General features: G+C 41.1%; 1 protein-coding gene across 3 annotated transcripts in view; it reads right to left on the bottom strand.

Annotated features, from left to right (window-relative positions):
- The window catches only part of LOC122550846 (rho guanine nucleotide exchange factor 17-like), a 453,537-nt gene that overhangs the window by 133,835 nt on the left and 300,842 nt on the right, over nucleotides 1–18,860 (bottom strand). For all 3 annotated transcript variants that reach the window (XM_043692178.1, XM_043692177.1, XM_043692179.1), the window contains exons 4-5: nucleotides 7,289–7,405; nucleotides 3,725–3,817 (exon numbers count right to left, since the gene is read on the bottom strand). In XM_043692178.1, the coding sequence (XP_043548113.1) occupies nucleotides 3,725–3,817; nucleotides 7,289–7,405 (210 nt within the window). The remainder of the gene's footprint in view (nucleotides 1–3,724; nucleotides 3,818–7,288; nucleotides 7,406–18,860) is intronic.

Here is an 18,860-nt window from a genome sequence, read left to right as displayed (position 1 = left end):
GCAGTACAAAGAGATCTGGGTGTTCTTGTATACCAGTCAATGAAGGTAAGCATGCAGGTATAGCAGGTAGTGAAGAAGGCTAATAGCATGCTGGCCTTCATAACAAGACGGATTGAGTATAGAAGCAGCTGTACAGGGCCCTGGTGAGACCACACCTGGAGTATTGTGTGCAGATCTGGTCTTCAAATTTGAGGAAAGACATTCTGGCTATTGAGGGAGTGCAGCGTAGGTTCACAAGGTCAATTCCTGGAATGGCAGAAACACCTTATGCTGAAAGATTGGAGTTTAGAAGACTGAGAGGGGATCTGATTGAGACATGTAAGATTATTAAAGGATTGGACACTCTGGAGGCAGGAAACATGTTTCCGCTGATGGGTGAGTGCCGAACCAGAAGACACAGCTTAAAAATACGGGGTAGACTATTTAGGACAGAAATGAGGAGAAACTTCTTCACCCAGAGAGTGGTGGGTGTGTGGAATGCTCTGCCCCAGAGGGCAGTGGAGGCCCAGACTCTGGATTCATTTAAGAAAGAGTTGGATAGAGCTCTCATGAATAGTGGAATCAAGGGTTATGGATATAAGGCAGGAACAGGATACTGATTAAGGATGATCAGCCATGATCATATTGAATGGTGGTGCAGGCTTGAAGGGCAGAATGGCCTACTCCTGCACCCATTGTCTATTGTCTATTGAACGGGGGGACTTAGCAAGTGCACACTGTGTCAATCCCATTGACCTGATTGGGGGGGGCCTCAGCAATGCTGCAGAACCCTTACACACAAGTCTGCTCAGAAACACGCCCTGAGGCAAAGAGAGGTAGAGCAAGGAAAAAGGAAACTTCAGAGTCCCAAAGGAGAGGCATTGAATCAATTAACCGAATAATCAATTATCCAAATGAAATAGTGCCCGTTCATCTTGTTCGGATAATCAAGGTTCCTTGTAATATGATGCATTATTGTATGTTGAATATGCTAACTTTAATAATTATACACTTAATGTTACTATGCTGCTTTATTGCTGTTTTACTGTTGTACCAGCCTCAGCCACTCCCTCTGGCAGCTCATTCCATCCATGCACCGCCCTCTGCGTGAAAGAGGTGCCCCTCAGGTCCTTTTTAAATCTTTCACCTATCGCCTTAAATGTATGTCCTCTAGTGTTGGACTCCCCTACCCTGGGGAAAAAACATGGCTATTCACCTTATCCATATCCCTCATGATTTTATAAACCTCTGAAAGTTTAACTGTATTCCTGATGAAGAGTTCTTGCCCAAAACGTTGATTTTACTGCTCCTCAGATGCTGCCTGAACTGCTGTGCTTTTCCAGCACCACTCTAATCTAAACTCTGGTTTCCAGCATCTGCAGTCATTGTTTTTACCTCCGTAAGTTTACCCCCAGCTTCAGATGCTCAAGGGAAAATAGCCACAGCCTATTCAGCCTTTCCCTATAGCTCACACCCTCCAACCCTTGTCAATCTTTTCTGAACCCTTTCAAGTTTAACATCTTTCCTATAGCAGAGAGTCCAGTTCTCACCAATATGGAGAAAGTGGCCTATTTTCATTATTCCTTTGGTTCTAGAGGAGGGTTTTGTATTTTACTTACTGTCTGTAAAATAATACAGCTATCTAGGTTCACCTCTTGACATGCTATTTCTTCAGAAATATAGATGTACAATTAGCTGCAGGCAAAAAAAGACACAATATCTAGCATTCCCACAATGGGGTCCTACTCTCTGTGATATACTAGTATTAAATTAAATCCTAATTAGCCCCATACACACTTAAAATAATGGGACCATTTAGAGATGCGACCAGTGTTGCGGTGCCTGAGAGAGTATTTCATGTCGACTAGAAACTGATAAATGGGGTAACGTACAGTAACAGATCTGCATGGGTCAATACTTCTGAGTAAGTACACATGCAGATGGGTGAACAAAGTTATTACTTTAACATCGATTTAAAAGTGGTTCCCGAAATATTTCAGTGATGTGGCTTTAGGGCACAAAGCCTGGATTATTTGTGACTAACTCTGCAGCTTCATGTGCAATAACAATAGTGTTCACCTGAATAAGAAGTGAGCAACAAACACCAACCAGCATTTATACAACTCCCTCAAAGTGGTAAAAAGTTCCAAGAAGTTTCACATTAGTGTCTGCAAACACATTATTATATCACACCATATGAAATATTAGAACATGTGGAAAGATTGAAGATAAAGGGAATAGAAAAGAAACAAAAGAAGAGGGAGGACGGAGGAAAAGAGAGCAACAGAGGGGAAGGGAGGAAAGCTGAGCAGAAGAAGAAAACAGAAAGTTTTAGGGAAGAAATTTCTGAACTTAAGTCCCAAGCAATTAAAGGTACACCATCAATAGTGAATTAATGAAGATCAGTGGACATGACATGAGAGCTGGTATATGTTGGAGTATTGCAGTAAAGACATTTGTTACAATGAGGCTGCTGGAGTTTTCTTTTCTTTTTCAAGTCACCAGTGATTATCCATGGAATACAGTTAATCTCAGCAAATCACAGAGTGGTCAGCATATAATCCAGGCTGGAGTGTTTTAAACTGTTTCTCTGTTATCAGAAAGTGCACTACATCTCAGTGTTACAGTACAAACTTACTGCAGGTCATCTCAAAGTTGGAACAAGATTAGTTCATAAAAAGAAACAATCCATCAGGATAAACCTATCAATATATGCTTCCAGATTTGTGAAATATTCCATTAAAATTAGTACAACTGGAGCCTAACATCAGTCGTGGGGGAATTAAATAAATCTTTTAAAAAATGTTGGTGCAAAACACATAAAATTTTCACTGCACTGCCAATTTCCTGGAACTGGCAATTTCAGAGCATGGGCTCAGAACTGAACTGAAAGGCTGAAATAAACTCAAGATAACAAATTCACCTACACCCATTCCCTTCACAATGCCCCTTTGAAAGCAGAGACCAAACATAAATGCTCCTTCTTGGATTTTCTGAAAGCAATTGTCAAGACTTTTATCATCCAGTAGCCTCTCACAAGAGCATCGCTCACCAAGAGCATTGATAATTTTTTTAAAACATTCTTTCATGTGATGTAAACATCACTGGCTCTCTCTAGGTCTGTTCAGAAAATTGTCAATGACATTGCTGTGGACCAGGACTCACATGTTGGCCAGACTGGGTAAAGTCTGGGATTTCATTCCTGAAAGCATATTCGTGGACCAGAAGGGTTTTTGCAACAACCTATGAAAGTTTCATGGTCACCATTACTGAAAACAGCTTTACACGCCTGATTTATTAATTGAATTCCAACAGCTGTCACAGTGGGATTTCAAACGGTCTCCCAAAGCATCACTCTGGGCCGTTAATCCAGTGACATTAATACGACAGTATCAGCTCTCCGTGCTGCTCAATTAAGCTGAAGATGAAAATCAACTAACGTCAATAAAAGAGCAGATATCTGAGCTGTAATAAGCAATACCAGAGATGGCTAAAGTCCAAGACCATGTCATTACACTCCCTGCTCTACACAATTTAGACAACTGATAATCAAGAAAGTGAACGTTCCAAACGTTAGAAATTATACTTCAAGCTGAAAAGACAATTTCGTTTTATGCATACACAAATAATTAGACCTTGAGACTGTCATATTCTGCCATCCAAACTATATTCTGAATTTTCCTGCTTGCATTAAGCCTTCAGTATTTTCGAACTTAGTTTCAATTTTGATCTAACACGTTCTTACCTTTATCAGAAGCTCATATCGGGGAATTCGTTGAACAGGTTTGATCATTAAATCAGACAGTGCCTGCTTCTCTTTGTTCTCCCTCATGCTTTGCTGCAATATAAGAGAGTTCACAGAATCACAGAATTGTTATGGCCATTCTGCCCATTATACTGGCACTGGCTCCCTAAGTGAGCATCAATAGCTAGTGCTGAGCCTGCTTTTACCCTTGCTTGAACATGAAGGAATTTGAGTAATGTATTTTTATAATCAACCAATGTCCTCTTGAATTTCTCAACTGAATCTGCCTCCATCACACTTACAGGCAATGCACCCCACACCCCAACTACTCACTGAATGATAGAGGTTTCAAATCTTTTCTTTACTTCACTCTTGCTTCTTTTACAGATCACTTTAAATATATGCCCTCTTGATCTTGTCACTTTCCTCAAGATGCCTTGTTACAACACATTAATATAGAACATAGAACAATACAGCGTAGAACAGGCTCTTCGGCCCTCGATGCTGTGCTGACCTGTGAACTATTCTCAGATCATCCCCCTACACTATCGCAAAATCATCCATGTGTTAATCTAAGGATTGTTTAAATCTCCCTAACGTGACTGAGTTGACTACATTAGCAGATAGGGCATTCCACGGCCTTACCACTCTTTGCGTAAAGAACCTGCCTCTGACATCTGTCTTAAATCTATCACCACTCAATTTGTAGTTATGCCCCCCTCGTACAAGCTGACATCATCATCCTAGGAAAAAGACCTTCACTGTCTACCCTATCTAATCCTCTGATCATCTTGTATGTCTCTATCAAATCCCCTCTTAGCCTTCTTCTTTCCAATGAGAACAGACCCAAGTCTCTCAGCACTCCCTCATAAGACCTTCCCTCCAGACCAGGCAACATCCTGGTAAATCTTCTCTGCAGCTTTTCCAATGATTTCACTTCCTTTCCTAAATATGGCAACCAGAACTGTACACAATATTCCAAGTGTGGCCGCACTAATGTTTTGTATAGTTGTAGCATGATATTGCAGCCCCGGAACTCAATCCCTCTACCAATGAAACCTAACACATTGTATGCCTTCTTAACAGCACTATCAACCTGGGTAGCAACTTTCAGGGATCTATGTACATGGCAATACTTAAATCACGAGTTGGATGGAATCATATATGCCTTACAAATAATCACCACTGGGTCCATTTCCGGGTACTAAAAGGCGGTTATTGAAGGGTTTTCCTGGATGGGTTGATGATTGTAGCTGCACATCACTGATCCCACCGCTCTGGTGGCACAGGGGGCAGACTTGTAGTAAGGAAGTGAGATCTCACAGATCCCCCTCCAACTCCACCCCACCACAACCCCAAATCCCCCCCCCCACCCCCCCCATTTCAGACCAGCCACCTGCAGACTTTAACCTCAGCAAAGAGTCAGTGAATTTGTAATCAGCCCAAAACTGGGCACTTCACTAATTAAATTCATTACCCTGAAGGAAGAATAGCCGTTGCCCATGGCAACCTGCCTCCAGCAAGGTTGAGTCGCTGACGTGCTCGCCTCATTCCAAAATCTCCTCCCAGTGCCACCATCAAGGCATCACCCTCAGGATGAGAAAGATATCACCCTTTAAAGGCCACCAAGAAATTCCACCAAAGCGGGAGAATGCAGGAGTCTTTCCCGGTCAGTCTTTCACACTCCACTTTGTTTTTCAGGAAGGAGGTAGGACTAGGGATGATGGGAATCCATTGCCCAGCAAGTGAATTTCAATAATCCTAACGTTTTGCTATGTTGCTCTGGCTTCCAGCTCTACAGATGCCCTGATTAATTTGAAAATGCTGAATCTTTCCTTTATTAACATCATTCAAAGACAAAAACCGCAGCAATGATTGCCAGATCTGGCCACTCATGGCAGCTTCCCAGGTGTCCTATCTCCTTCACTCCCACCACCCATACCCCATCTGTAAATGGGCGAGCCATTCTGACCCCTCCATATTTATTATATATCCTCATAAATGCTAATCAGTTGATGGTTGTGTCTTGTCATGTGTAAATGTACAACAGCAAAGTCAGAATCACCTTATTCCCAAATCAGTCCTGCCTCGTATCAACTCCATTACTCAGTTCCATCCAGTTCCACCCTATCCCTTTTTGTCCTTTTGTTAAATACTATCATTAGCCAGAGACATTGTGAACTTATAGCCTCAGACTTGATTCAGCTCTGCCACCTGTTGACACATTATGACTGAGTCAATCCCATTTCAGCCCCATCACTAATCCACATCGATCCATTTTAGCCCCATCACTAATCCACATCGATCCATTTTAGCCCCATCACTAATCCACATCGATTCATTTTAGCCCCATCACTAATCCACATTGATCCATTTCAGCCCGATCATTAATCCACATCGATCCATTTTAGCCCGATCACTAATCCACATCGATCCATTTCAGCCCGATCACTAATCCACATCGATCCATTTTAGCCCCATCACTAATCCACATTGATCCATTTTAGCCCCATCACTAACCCACATTGATCCATTTTAGCCCCATCACTAATCCACATCGATCCATTTCAGCCCATCACTAATCCACATTGATCCATTTCAGCCCGATCATTAATCCACATCGATCCATTTTAGCCCGATCACTAATCCACATCGATCCATTTCAGCCCGATCACTAATCCACATCGATCCATTTTAGCCCCATCACTAATCCACATTGATCCATTTTAGCCCCATCACTAACCCACATTGATCCATTTTAGCCTCATCACTAACCCACATTGATCTATTTCAGCCCCATCACTAACCCACATTGATCCATTTCAGCCCCATCACTAATCCATATTGATCCATTTTAGCCCCATCACTAATCCACATTGATCCATTTTAGCCCCATCACTAACCCACATTGATCCATTTCAGCAGGCCCATCACTAATCCACATCGATCCGTTTCAGCCCGATCACTAATCCACATCGATCCATTTTAGCCCCATCACTAATCCACATTGATCCATTTCAACCCCATCATTAATCCACATCGATCCATTTCAGGCCCATCACTAATCCACATCGATCCGTTTCAGCCCGATCACTAATCCACATCGATCCATTTTAGCCCCATCACTAATCCACATTGATCCATTTCAACCCCATCATTAATCCACATCGATCCATTTCAGGCCCATCACTAATCCACATCGATCCGTTTCAGCCCGATCACTAATCCACATCGATCCATTTTAGCCCCATCACTAATCCACATCGATCCATTTTAGCCCCACCACTAATCCACATTGATCCATTTTAGCCCCATCACTAATCCACATTGATCCATTTCAACCCCATCATTAATCCACATCGATCCATTTCAACCCCATCATTAATCCACATCGATCCATTTCAGGCCCATCACTAATCCACATCGATCCGTTTCAGCCCCATCATTAATCCACATCGATCCATTTCAGGCCCATCACTATTCCACATCGATCAATTTCAGCCCCATCATTAATCCACATCAATCTGCTCCCAGTCCTGCTGCAGGTCTAATAAGTGTCCTTACCTCCAAAAACTTAATAAATGCTGGTTTTGCATCCTTGGCCAATCGCACAGCTTCTTTGGCATTAAGGAAGTTATCAATGTATGCAGAGTACGAATTGGCCAGTACATCTTTGGAGAACTGCAAAAGGAATCCAGATATTAATGGAAGTGACACAACACACTGTGTAACTACTTTGAAACTATTAGATTCATCACGAGGGGATAAATTATATATCACGTACAAGCAGACACGGGATTGATACACTAAACTAACAAGTGGCAAAAGACTCCTCAGCATGAAAGATAAGTCGGAGCATTGGGTTAACAGTTCAATAGAGACTGCAGGAAATATGGATCTTTGCATTCCGTACATGCCACTTTCACATCATTCAGAAATAGATTCCTATTCCCTGCCCATGAGTAAATAAAGGGGAGAGGCTAATATAAACAGGAAAGAGCTGTGTCCGGTTAAATATTTGGCTTCTGAATAAATGCAGGCATCACAGCCATCATAGAAGTATATATCAGAGGATGAGGCATTCTACCCATTGTGTCTGTGACAGTATTTCACAGTTATCCAGTTGATGGTCAAAGAGATGTACAGCACGGAATCAGACCCTTTGGTCTAACTCGTCCATGCCAACCAGATCACATGTTTGAGGTCTATCATTTTGCAAATCTTTTCACCTAAAGCATTTAGCAAACTCCTTTTGGAAAGTAACTCCTGAATCTGGTTCCACCATCCTATGAAGCAGTGCCTTCCAGATTGAAACAACTCACTGCCTAATTTCTCCTGACCTCCTTTCTACTTTCGATGATCACAAATCGATGTCCTCAGATGATTGAGCCTTCTGTAAGTGGAAATAGTTCCTCCCTATGAATTCTAACATAACCCACATACTCTACAAAACCTCGACACAGATCTCCCCTTCCTTGTTCTAAAGACAACAATCCCAGCTTCTACAGCCCCTCAGAATCATGAAAATTATTTTCTAAGTTTATACAGCAGGGAGTTAAGCAGCTTCTCTTGCCAAAGTGAAAGAAATGGGGGAGGGATTTAATGATGGCTGCCTACTGCTCATGGAGGTCACTGACAGGGCTCATCTGCTCCCGAAAACATCAAAAGTTGCAACGGTGGTAGCTGTGGCCCCTATGCAAGGGGAACAGGATCACTGCAAAACCCAAGGTTAGAGAGTAACTTGCAGCATAAAAGGAGGCCATGTGGCCACTCTGACTGAATGTTTTGGTATATTTTCTAAGCATCCTGTTCAGAGATGTTATTACACACCTCTGGAGCAAGTGGGACTTGAACTTGGATCTTCTGGCTCAGAGGTAGAGACACTATGACTGTGTCATAAGAGCCTTTGATTGATCTTTGTGGCCCTGCCTGACTATTTCTTTCCAGCATCAACAACAGTTTTGGTTTCCATCATCTTTGACAGCAGGGAGTTCCAGATCAACAGCATTCATTGTGCAAAGAAGTTCTTCCTCACATCCACTCTACATCTCTTGCTTAAAACCTTAAATCTTTGTCTTCTGGTTCATGAAATATCAGCTAGTGGGAACAGCTTTTTCTTCTCTATCGTATCCAAGCCTGACATTAGATCATAAGATATAGCAGCAGAAATAGACCATTTGGCCCTTCGAGTCTGCTCTGTTATTTAAGCATGGCTGATATGTTTTACAATACTATTTTCCTGCCTTCTCCCTGTAACCCTTGATCCTCTTACTAATCAAGAAACTAGCAATCTCTGTCTGAAATACACACAAAGATTTGGTCTCTGCTGCCTTCTGAGGCAATGAGTTCCACAAATTCATCACCCTCTGGCTGAAGAAATTCCTCCTTATCTCAGTTGTGCCTTTACTCTGAGGTTGTGCCCATGGTTCACGCTCTCTTACATTCATGGAAACACCTTCTCTATATCCACTCTGCCCAGGCCTCTCAGTAGTCTACAAGTTTCAATGAGATCCCTACTCATCCTTCTAAACCCCTTTGAGTATAGACTCAGAGTCCTCAACTGCTCCTCATATGACAAGCTCTTCATTCCCTGAATAATTATTGTAAACCTCCTCTGACCCCCTCCAACACCAGCACCTCTGTCCTTAGATACATGGCTCAACACCGCTCACAATATTCCAAATGCAGTCTGACCAGAGCCTTATACAGCCTCAGCAATATATCTGTGCTTTTGTATTCTAGATCTCTCAAAATGAATGCTAACAATTCATTTGTCTTTCTAACTGCCAAGTGAACCTGCACAGTAACCTAGAACGTATTCTACGTCTTCATTCTTCCTACCGAAGTGCATAACCTCACACTTTCCCACACTGTATTCTTTCTGCCATTTCTTTGCCCACTCTCCTTGCCGGCCCAAGTCCTTCTGCAGTCTCTCTCCTTCCTCAAAATGATCTGTCCTACCATCTATCTTTGTGTCATCTGCAAATGTAGCAACGTTGTCCTCAGTTCCATTGTCCAGATTGTTAATGTGTAAATGAAATGTTGTGGACCCAACACTGACCTCTGTGGAACTCCACTAGTCACCAGCTGCTATCCCGAAAAAGGCCCCCCTATCCCCACTCTCTGCCTTCTGCCAGCCGGCCAATCCTCTGTCCATACCAGTACCTTGTCCCTAACACCTCGGCTCTTATCTTAGTTATCAGCCTCTTGTGCAGCACCTTATCAAAGGCTTTCTGGAAGTCCAAACATATCACACCCAGTGGCTCTCCTTTGTCTAACTTCTCAAAGTTATCTCCTCAAAGAATTTTAACAGGCACGACCTCCAATTGGTGAAACCATACTGACTCAGCCCCATTTTACCATGCACTTCCAAATGCTCCGTAATCTCAATCTTAATAATGGACTCTTAGAATTTACCAATGACCAAGGTCAGACTAACCGGTCTATAATTTCCCGTCTTCTGCTTCCGTCCTTTCTGAAATAGGGGTGTTACACTGGCCATTTTCCTGTCCTCTGGGACTCTCCCTGAATCAGGTGGCTTTTGAAAGATCACCACCAAAGCCTCAACAATCTCCACAGCTATCTCCCTCAGAACTCTGGGATGTAGTCCATCTGGTCCGCGTGATTTATCCACCTTCAGACCTTTTAGCTTCCCCAGCACCTTCTCCTTAGTAACCATGCACACCTCTATCAAATGTCCTCTGCTTGACGGAGAACAACACCAAACTTTCCAATCTACCGAGATAACTAAAATATCCCATTCCTGGAATCATTCTGATAAATCTCTTCTGTATGCTCTCAACAACCCTTCTATCCTTCTTAAAGTATGGATATTGAATGCAATAGCCGAGCTGTGGACTAACCAAAGCCTTATGAAGGTTCAGCATAACTTTCCTGCTTTCACACTCAATATCTTGAGGCCATTAAGTATATATTGCATTCTTACGTTGCTTCTGCCAAAGTGTGTATCACTTCACACTTCTCCACTTGCCTGTCCACTCTGCTAGCCTATCCATATCTTGGTAGAGAGAATTGAAGAAAGAACACGGAGAGATGTAAAACAGGCTGCAATTCATTACCACCTATTTTTATATTTGCACAATGTTAATATCAACCCCACCGTGAATCGAATAAGACTCAGCTTCTACTTATAATTATCACCACATGAGGGCGCACTAGTGAAGCTATAAGAGAAGAGGAGGGAAATAGGTCCCAACCAGGATATTCCCCATAGGCTTTCGAATGTAAACAGTTCCATAAAAGACAAAAAGAGAGTCGTTGATTTGTCTTATTTTAGTTTCTGTTCCAGTAGAAACTTAAATCTACCCACATATATTCTGTGGCCATGCAAGAGAATCTCTGCAGAACAACCTTTTGCTGATCTGAAAGAAGGTGATTTTGAACTGGCTACCTGCGACCTTATCCTGCTTTCTCATGTGAAGCTGTTATTTCCTGACGGTCCATGGCGCAGGTACTTGCTGGTATCACTGCCTTTGGGCCATGCTGTGATAACAGCAAGACAACAATGGTGAGGCTATTTCACTACTAAAAAAAAAGTCAAGGCCTCCAGTGCCAACTTTGCAGTTTCTAAGATTATGGGAACAGAAGTTGGTCATTCAGCCCCTTGAACCTAATCCATCAATCAGTTAAGTTATCTCTTGAGGTATACTGTAAGTCCATTTAACACCTTTGGGTAACATAATCCTCAGTATCCTTGCCCAGTAAAAACAGATCAATTTGAAATTGTTTTACTGATCTAACCTCTACAGCTTTTGTTTTTGTGAAGGGAAGGGACTTCTAGACTTTCCTCTGGCACAGGAACATTTACACCAATTGTGACATCTCTACAGCAAACATAGAGACAACTAACTTTAATGAGATGTCAAAACAGAGGCACTCTCTACACTCTCCTGTCAATATAAAGGATTCCAATGCACAACTGGAAGAAGAACATTTATTCCCCAATCAATGACTCCAGAGACAAAAAATCTGGTTATATTCCATAAGCTTGTAACAACTTTCTGCTCACAAATCAGATACTGCAATTTTTAATTACAGCAATGACAGTATTTCCAAAATGGGTGACTGGTTGGAAAGTACTTTACTAAGTCCTGAAAGTGTGAAATTTGCCTTATAAACAATTCTTTCTTTGTAACTACCTGTTAGGAGATGTGCAAGAGAGGCCTAGACCTGACAGCCTTTGATGTTTCCCTGCTGATATTTATCCCAGAAAACCAGAGGGGTTGCTTGTAAACAACCCTGAGTTCAGAAGACATAAAAATACAAGAGATAGGAACAGAAATACAGGCAGTCCCCCAGGCTGCAACAGGTTCCAATCTGGTGTCCATTTGCAAGTCAATTTATACACGAGTCGGAAAACAATGCAGATCAATGTAAAACAGCTGTTCTCAAGTACATGAAATGTTTGCACATCAGGTCTTCAAAATTACATCCCTGTATGTGATTGTGTATGCAAGAACAAGTGTTCATAAATCAGACATTCATACTTTGGGCCCCCAACTTCTTAAGGCACACTGAACCTGCTCTGCCATTTAAGGCAATTGTGACTGCTCTGGGGCTTCCACCTCCATGTTCTCATCTCTTCCCCATTTCCCTTGATCCCCAGGACAAAAATAATCTGCCCATCCAAGCCATAAATATATTTAATAATGCAATATTCACAACCTCCTGAGGTACAGGTTTCCAAAGATTCATAACCTTTTGAATGAAGAAATTTCTCCTCATCCAAATGATTGACCCTTCATCCTCCAACTAAGCTCCCGTATTCTGGGTTCACTCACCACCAGGAGTATTTATCCTGTCAATCCCCTTTAGTATCTTATGGTTTCAATGGAATCGCCACTCATTTTTCTGAGAGCACTGGGCCAATGTATTCGGTCTCCCATCATAAGGCACACCTCTCATCCCAGACTGCAGAGAGATGATGGGTGGTGGTGTAGAACTAGAAGTATAGCTTTTGCAAATCCTCTCTAACAGCTGCCTTGTACAGACTCTAATATGAAATGATACATCTGAAAATATGACTTTTATAAAATATTTTCAATCTCTGATCACTAACATTTAGTGAGTGAAAAATTGTATATTTCTTTAAAGGCAGCACTGCAGGGGATCCTTATTTGCATATGACTTTTATGCACAGGCAACACAATGCTCATTTTTCACCCAAGTGTAGCAGAGACCATGTTAAATATCTGCTTCTGGTGGAAACTGTAGGCCAAAGCTATTATGTTATCACCATTTTGCTGTGTGAACAACGCTGCAACATTACCACAGCTCCTGTAGCACTTGGTTCTGTGCTGTTAGCTCGCAGACACCCACTGTATTCGGGAAACAGCAGGAAAACAACTTCATTTAATGTCTTCCTGTTACAAAGCTAATGTTTCCTCTCACTTGACCCATCACTTCCTCCATAATAAGGGTTTGTGCTATCTCAAGTCAAACGCTTGACTGATGAACCTGACAACTTACCTCCATAATGTTTATTCAAACACTCTTACTATTCTCTTTAGTCCAGTCACAATGCTTCAATGAGTGTGGTGATTTTCACACCAAGTTTGTGGTTCCAACATTATTTCAATGCATTTTATGTGAGATACTCTTAATTTGCCATTTAAGATCACATCCAACATGTCAATATTCCTTTGACAGGGCCTCACAAACCTCTAGTCATCGCTCCCCAGAAAGATCATGCTCATCTTTCAACCAAGTGTAGCAGAGGCCACTAACATAAACAGCAGACACATGGAGCACCACCACCTGCGAAACCCCTTCACATTCCTTTAAGGTTTATCAAATTCCTGAAACTCCATCTTAACAACACTGTGGGTGTGCCCCTACACCTTACGGATTGCAGTGGTTTAAGTATGTGATTCTCTATCACCAGGTTCTCAAGGACAATTAGGTTTGGTCAAGTAGTTACTTAGCCAGTAACTCATGAATAAATAAACTTGAAAACTGTCAAAACCAACCATGTTGAAATCCAAACTGTATTTCATTGATTCTCCAACTGCTTCTTGTTCAGGGTTTACATTGACCTCAAGGAAGTCCGTTATCACAGGATTAATGAGAATGCTTGATCGAATGGCCAAGTTTTTTACTTCTTTCTTTTAGAATTTCAAAACCCCCAGAGTGGAACACATTCATTGGTGACAGGCGTGGCAGTAACATCACTGAAACACAAACCCTGAGACCCAGACTTATATGTTGGGGCCAAGGGTTCAAATCCTACCACAGCAGCAGGAGAAATTTAAATTGAAAGAACAAATCCGAAATATGAAACTAACCTCAGTGATGGTGACCAAAAATCTAATGGTGATGGATGTACAAATCCACCCGGTCGCTAATATCTTTGAGGGAAGGAAATCTGCTGTGATCTGGCCTACATGGGATTTCAGATCCACAACAATGGGGTCGATTCTGAAATATTGTCTGAAATAGTTCAGCAAGCCACTCGATTCGTGATGAGCAAAAATATGTTGGCCCTGTCAGTAACATCCACATCCCAGGTAATAATAAACTAAAGATGTCTTTCTGTGCTAAAGTCCATAACCTATCATTTCTAATCTTTCAAGGAAATGGGTTTGTGGGATACAGCAGAATTCTTCCTACTCCAGCTCTATAAGGCTGAAATTGACCTCTCACCAGCTGAAATGCTGTGGGATCTTTATAAATGCCTAAGACTTATTGGGAATGGAACAATTATACAAATAAGAATCCACTATTTCTCCGTCAGAGACTGAAGATGGAAACGTTCTAATGTTTCTTCAGGGCCTGGAACGTACTTCTAGTTCTACCTATCAGTGTGACTAGGTGGTACACTAATTCCTTCAGGTGAACGAAGCTGACCATAAACCTAACCTTCCCAGCAGATTTAAGCTATGGTTCTCAATGTGCTGCATTATCAGCTTGGAATTTGTACTATTCTGACTGTGATTCTATTTCCTTTCTCGATGAATAGCTCTGGGTAACTCAGCTTTGTCCACTTACCTCAAGAGTCTGAGTTCCGATCTGGTCCAGGCTATGTCTGTTTCCTGCTCTGAACTTTATGTGCAGTGTGTCTGTATCCTATGTGAATACCTCTGGCCTTCTCAGTTCAGTTCTTAGTGGATAGACTGTGCAAACTATCCATGCCATTTAGCATGAAGTTTCAACAGCCAACATAACGTTTGGGTCTGGAAGTGAAATTAATCTCACTGTTGTTTCAGAGGATGCCCTTTCTCAGCTGGGGATAAGGCATGTTGTCAAGTCAGAAAGGCCCCTTTTAGCTGCCCTTTCACAGCCTGATGGACAATGCATTGCCAAAATGAAAATATTTTCAATCTCTGATCACTAACATTTAGTGAATGAAAAATTGTATATTTCTTTAAAGGCAGCACTGCAGGGGATCCTTATTTGCATACCATCAAGATTGTACTGACTGCTTTCAGTCAAAGGGGATTAATATGTGCTATACATGTAATATATTTATTAAGTATCTACATCTTGAGCAAACACACTACCTTGCCTTGTGCCAAATCCTTTCAAAGATTTCTATCCCTAGTACACTTCAACCTTAATACTTAACTTGATTATGAAGTAATCCCAGGCAACAGCCAAACCTCAATGGTCTGTAAAGACCTCCTTGCAGACTGGGGGGAACATTTTCTGGCACACTGCATTGTCCAATTCAGAGGAGCTTCTTATCCTTAGTATTAGGATTTGGCACAAAAGCTAGTGTATACAGAGGAGTATTTCACAGCAACTTTGCTTGACTTTCTGCATGTAAAGTTCAATTTGCCATATGTGCCTCACAATGTTGTAAAATCACAACAGCCAGGAAGTTGTAATCAAGAGCTCAGTTCAGTTTTAAGAAGATTCTTCATCTCATGTAGTCTCATTCCATGCAGTTACTCACCTTACTGCTTTCCCAATAAAGCAGCTGGCCATTCTTTAAACTAGTCCCATCTCCAGGCCTCAACCACTTGGCAACCTTTTCCAGATATTGGTCACACTGAGTGTACAAGGGATTGCATTCACATCCTTCCTTCAATAAGATGATCAATACTGTGCACACTACTCCAGTTGAGGTCTCAGCAGTGTCCTGTTTAAGTGAAGCATAAGCTCCATACTGTGGTATTTAATTCTCCAAATATTCTAGTAGCTTCCTTCATCACTTGCTATACCTACATACCAGCCTTCCATGATTCACTCATGAAGACACCAAGGTCCCTCTACATCTCAGAGCTCTACAAACACCCACTAAATAGATATTATGCTTTGATTTTCCCTGCCAAAACAGACAATTTTACATGTTCCAAAATTACACTGTATTTGTCAGGATATTGCTCAGTCACTCAGTACATTTGGTCACCACACATTCAGTCGCTTTATCTAAGTGCCTTATATAAATTGTAAAATTGTGAAAAATTGAGATCTGTCAGTACCAACCCCTTTGGCACAACACTCATGATCTCTCACCAGCCAGGAAATTACCATTTATGCCTACTCTCTGTTTCCTGTGGCTGGCCAATCTTCCATCCACATCAATATATTGACACCGAACTCATGATTTCCCATTCATAAACAGTGCAGACTCTGCCTGAATATCTCAAAGTCCTCGAAGTGTCCTGTCTTTCATAAATGATTCTAACCTCTTCCCTGTGAAAGACGTACAGATGTTAAGGTATCTGGCCTGTAGTTCCCTGTTTTCAGTCTTCCTCCCTTTTTGAACACAGATGGTGCATTTGCTATTTTATTCTTTCATTATTCTATAATGTTATTTTCCCTGAATCTCACAGAATCAAAAAGGGTTATAGCACAGACAGAGGTCATTGGGCCCATCCTGACTATGCTAGCTATCCAAAGAGAATTATGACTCATTATCCCTCTCCTGCCTTTTCCTTTGACTTCTACTCCTGCACACCTTTAAATATTGTATCCCCTACTTTACACTATCTGTCCATGTTTTTCCGAGCAAAACGTATCACCTCATATTTGTCCATGTTAGACCTGCCAACTTATCTGCGTCCTTTTAGAGTTCTACGCTGTCTTACTTCAGCTTAAACATTTTCCAAGTTTCATATCATCTGTACACTTTGAAACTGTACCCTCCACACCAAGATCCAGATTATTAGCATTTACATCAGGGAAAGTAAATGTGCCAAGACTGATCCCTGGAGAATTCCATTGCAAACTTTCTTCCAGCCCAAAAATTCCCAGTAACCATTACTCTCTGTTCTGTATTACCCAGCCAATTTTGTGTTCATGTTGTTCCTCCCTTTTTAATCAATGAACTGTAACTGTTTTGTTATGTGACTTTTGAACATTCATGTTTGCTACACCAACCCTTATTCACCTTTTCTGTTACCTACACAACTTAGAATTCCATGCTGGATCCTAGTCAACCCACCTTTGATCATGTGATAACTATAGTCATTTCTGCAAGTGCCCCCATGACTGAAGTTAAGTTGATTATCCTGTAACTGCTGGGCTTGTCCTTACAGCTGTTTTGAACAAGGCAGTGGTGTTTGCAATTCTACAGTCCTTTTCTTTTGAATTGCCCAAGTCTAGATTGAAAGATTATGAACAGTGCCCTTGCAAATTCCACACTCTCTCCCTTCAGTGTCCTTGGATGTATCTCATCTGGTCCTGAGTCTTGTCAACTTTTAGTATCAATAGCCTATCCAACAATTCCTCCTTATCAATTCTGAACCCTTCTCGCGACAGTACTTCCTCCTCTGTCACCATGGCCTGGGTAGAATGTTCTGCCTTGTTAAACAGAAATATAAATTATTAATTTACCTCTTCAACCATGCCTCTTGCCTCCCCTTATATAAATCCCCTTCATCATCCCTAATCAGTCCAACTCCTTCTATGAACATTTAATTTTTGATGTGCTTTAGGATTCACCATCTCTACCATTCTTCATACATATTTTCGTTAGGAAAATATGGAAAACCAAAACCAATGTATCGACCACCTCACTCACCATGGCTTTAAGACCCTCGGATGAAATCCATCAGGACTCAGGGGCCTGTCAGTTTGTATCTCCAACAATTTGCTGAGTACCAGTTCTTCAGCAATTGTAATTGTCTTGAGATCCTCCCAGGCTTCCATTTCCCCATTTAGAACTAGTTATGTATATATTATATCGTAAAGAGTGATGCAAAATACCTGTTCAATTCATCTGCCAATATTAATTAGCCAAACACTCTCTCTACAGGGCCAATGTTTAGTTTGTTAACTCTTTTCTTTTTTAAATATCTATAGATTCTTACTATCTGATTTTACATCTCTAGCTAGCTTTCTCTTCAATTGTAATTTTTCCTTTTTTAAGCTAATCTTCACTATTTTTATATTCTGTCCATGATTCTGAACAATCACTGATCCTTACAGGTTCATATGCTTTATTTTTAAATTTGATTTTTTTTAGTTAAGTGCATACTGTTGATCAATTCCTTTAACCAATCTCATCTGAATGTTTCTATTCTGTGTTTTCTGACATATCTTTTAAAAGTAAGCCACTGCACCTCTATTGACCTATCCCTTAAACTAATATGCCAGTTCACATCAGTTATAGTTTCAAACCCTCTTAATTGCACTTACTTAAGTTTAAAATACCAGTTCTGATGTATTCCTCTGTTTTTAAAACCAGAAGTAAAATTCAAATCATATTCTAATCATTGCTACCTAGAGATGCCTTCACTGTAAAGTTGTTAAATAATCCTACCTAATTGCAAGATATCAGGTCTAATATAGTCTGGCTGCAGAACATGCTGTTCTAAGAAACCATCCCAAAAACATTTTATGTGCTCCTCCTCTAGGTTACCTTTCAGCATCTAATTTTTCCGATCTTTATGTAGGTTAAAATCTTCCATGATTATCCTGTATTTCTGAAAAGCCCCATTATATCTTCTTTTATACACCAGCATATTTTTTGGATACTGTTCAGGGGTCTGTATACATCTCCCACAATTAGTATTGTGGCTTTATGATTTCCCAATCCAACCCACTTCCAAATCCTAGTTTCCTGAATCTAACCCAAGCCCTATCTTATCTTAATGTCGGCTTTAATTAAGAGTCACTCCTCCACCTAAATTGCTTTGCTATGAGCCGAATTTTGATTCTTACTACTAAA

Source organism: Chiloscyllium plagiosum, chromosome 6 (genome assembly GCF_004010195.1).
Source record: "Chiloscyllium plagiosum isolate BGI_BamShark_2017 chromosome 6, ASM401019v2, whole genome shotgun sequence".
NCBI classification, from domain to species: domain Eukaryota; kingdom Metazoa; phylum Chordata; class Chondrichthyes; order Orectolobiformes; family Hemiscylliidae; genus Chiloscyllium; species Chiloscyllium plagiosum.
The sequence above is the reverse complement of the archived record's forward strand: the minus strand, read 5'-3'. Positions and strand labels throughout refer to the sequence as shown.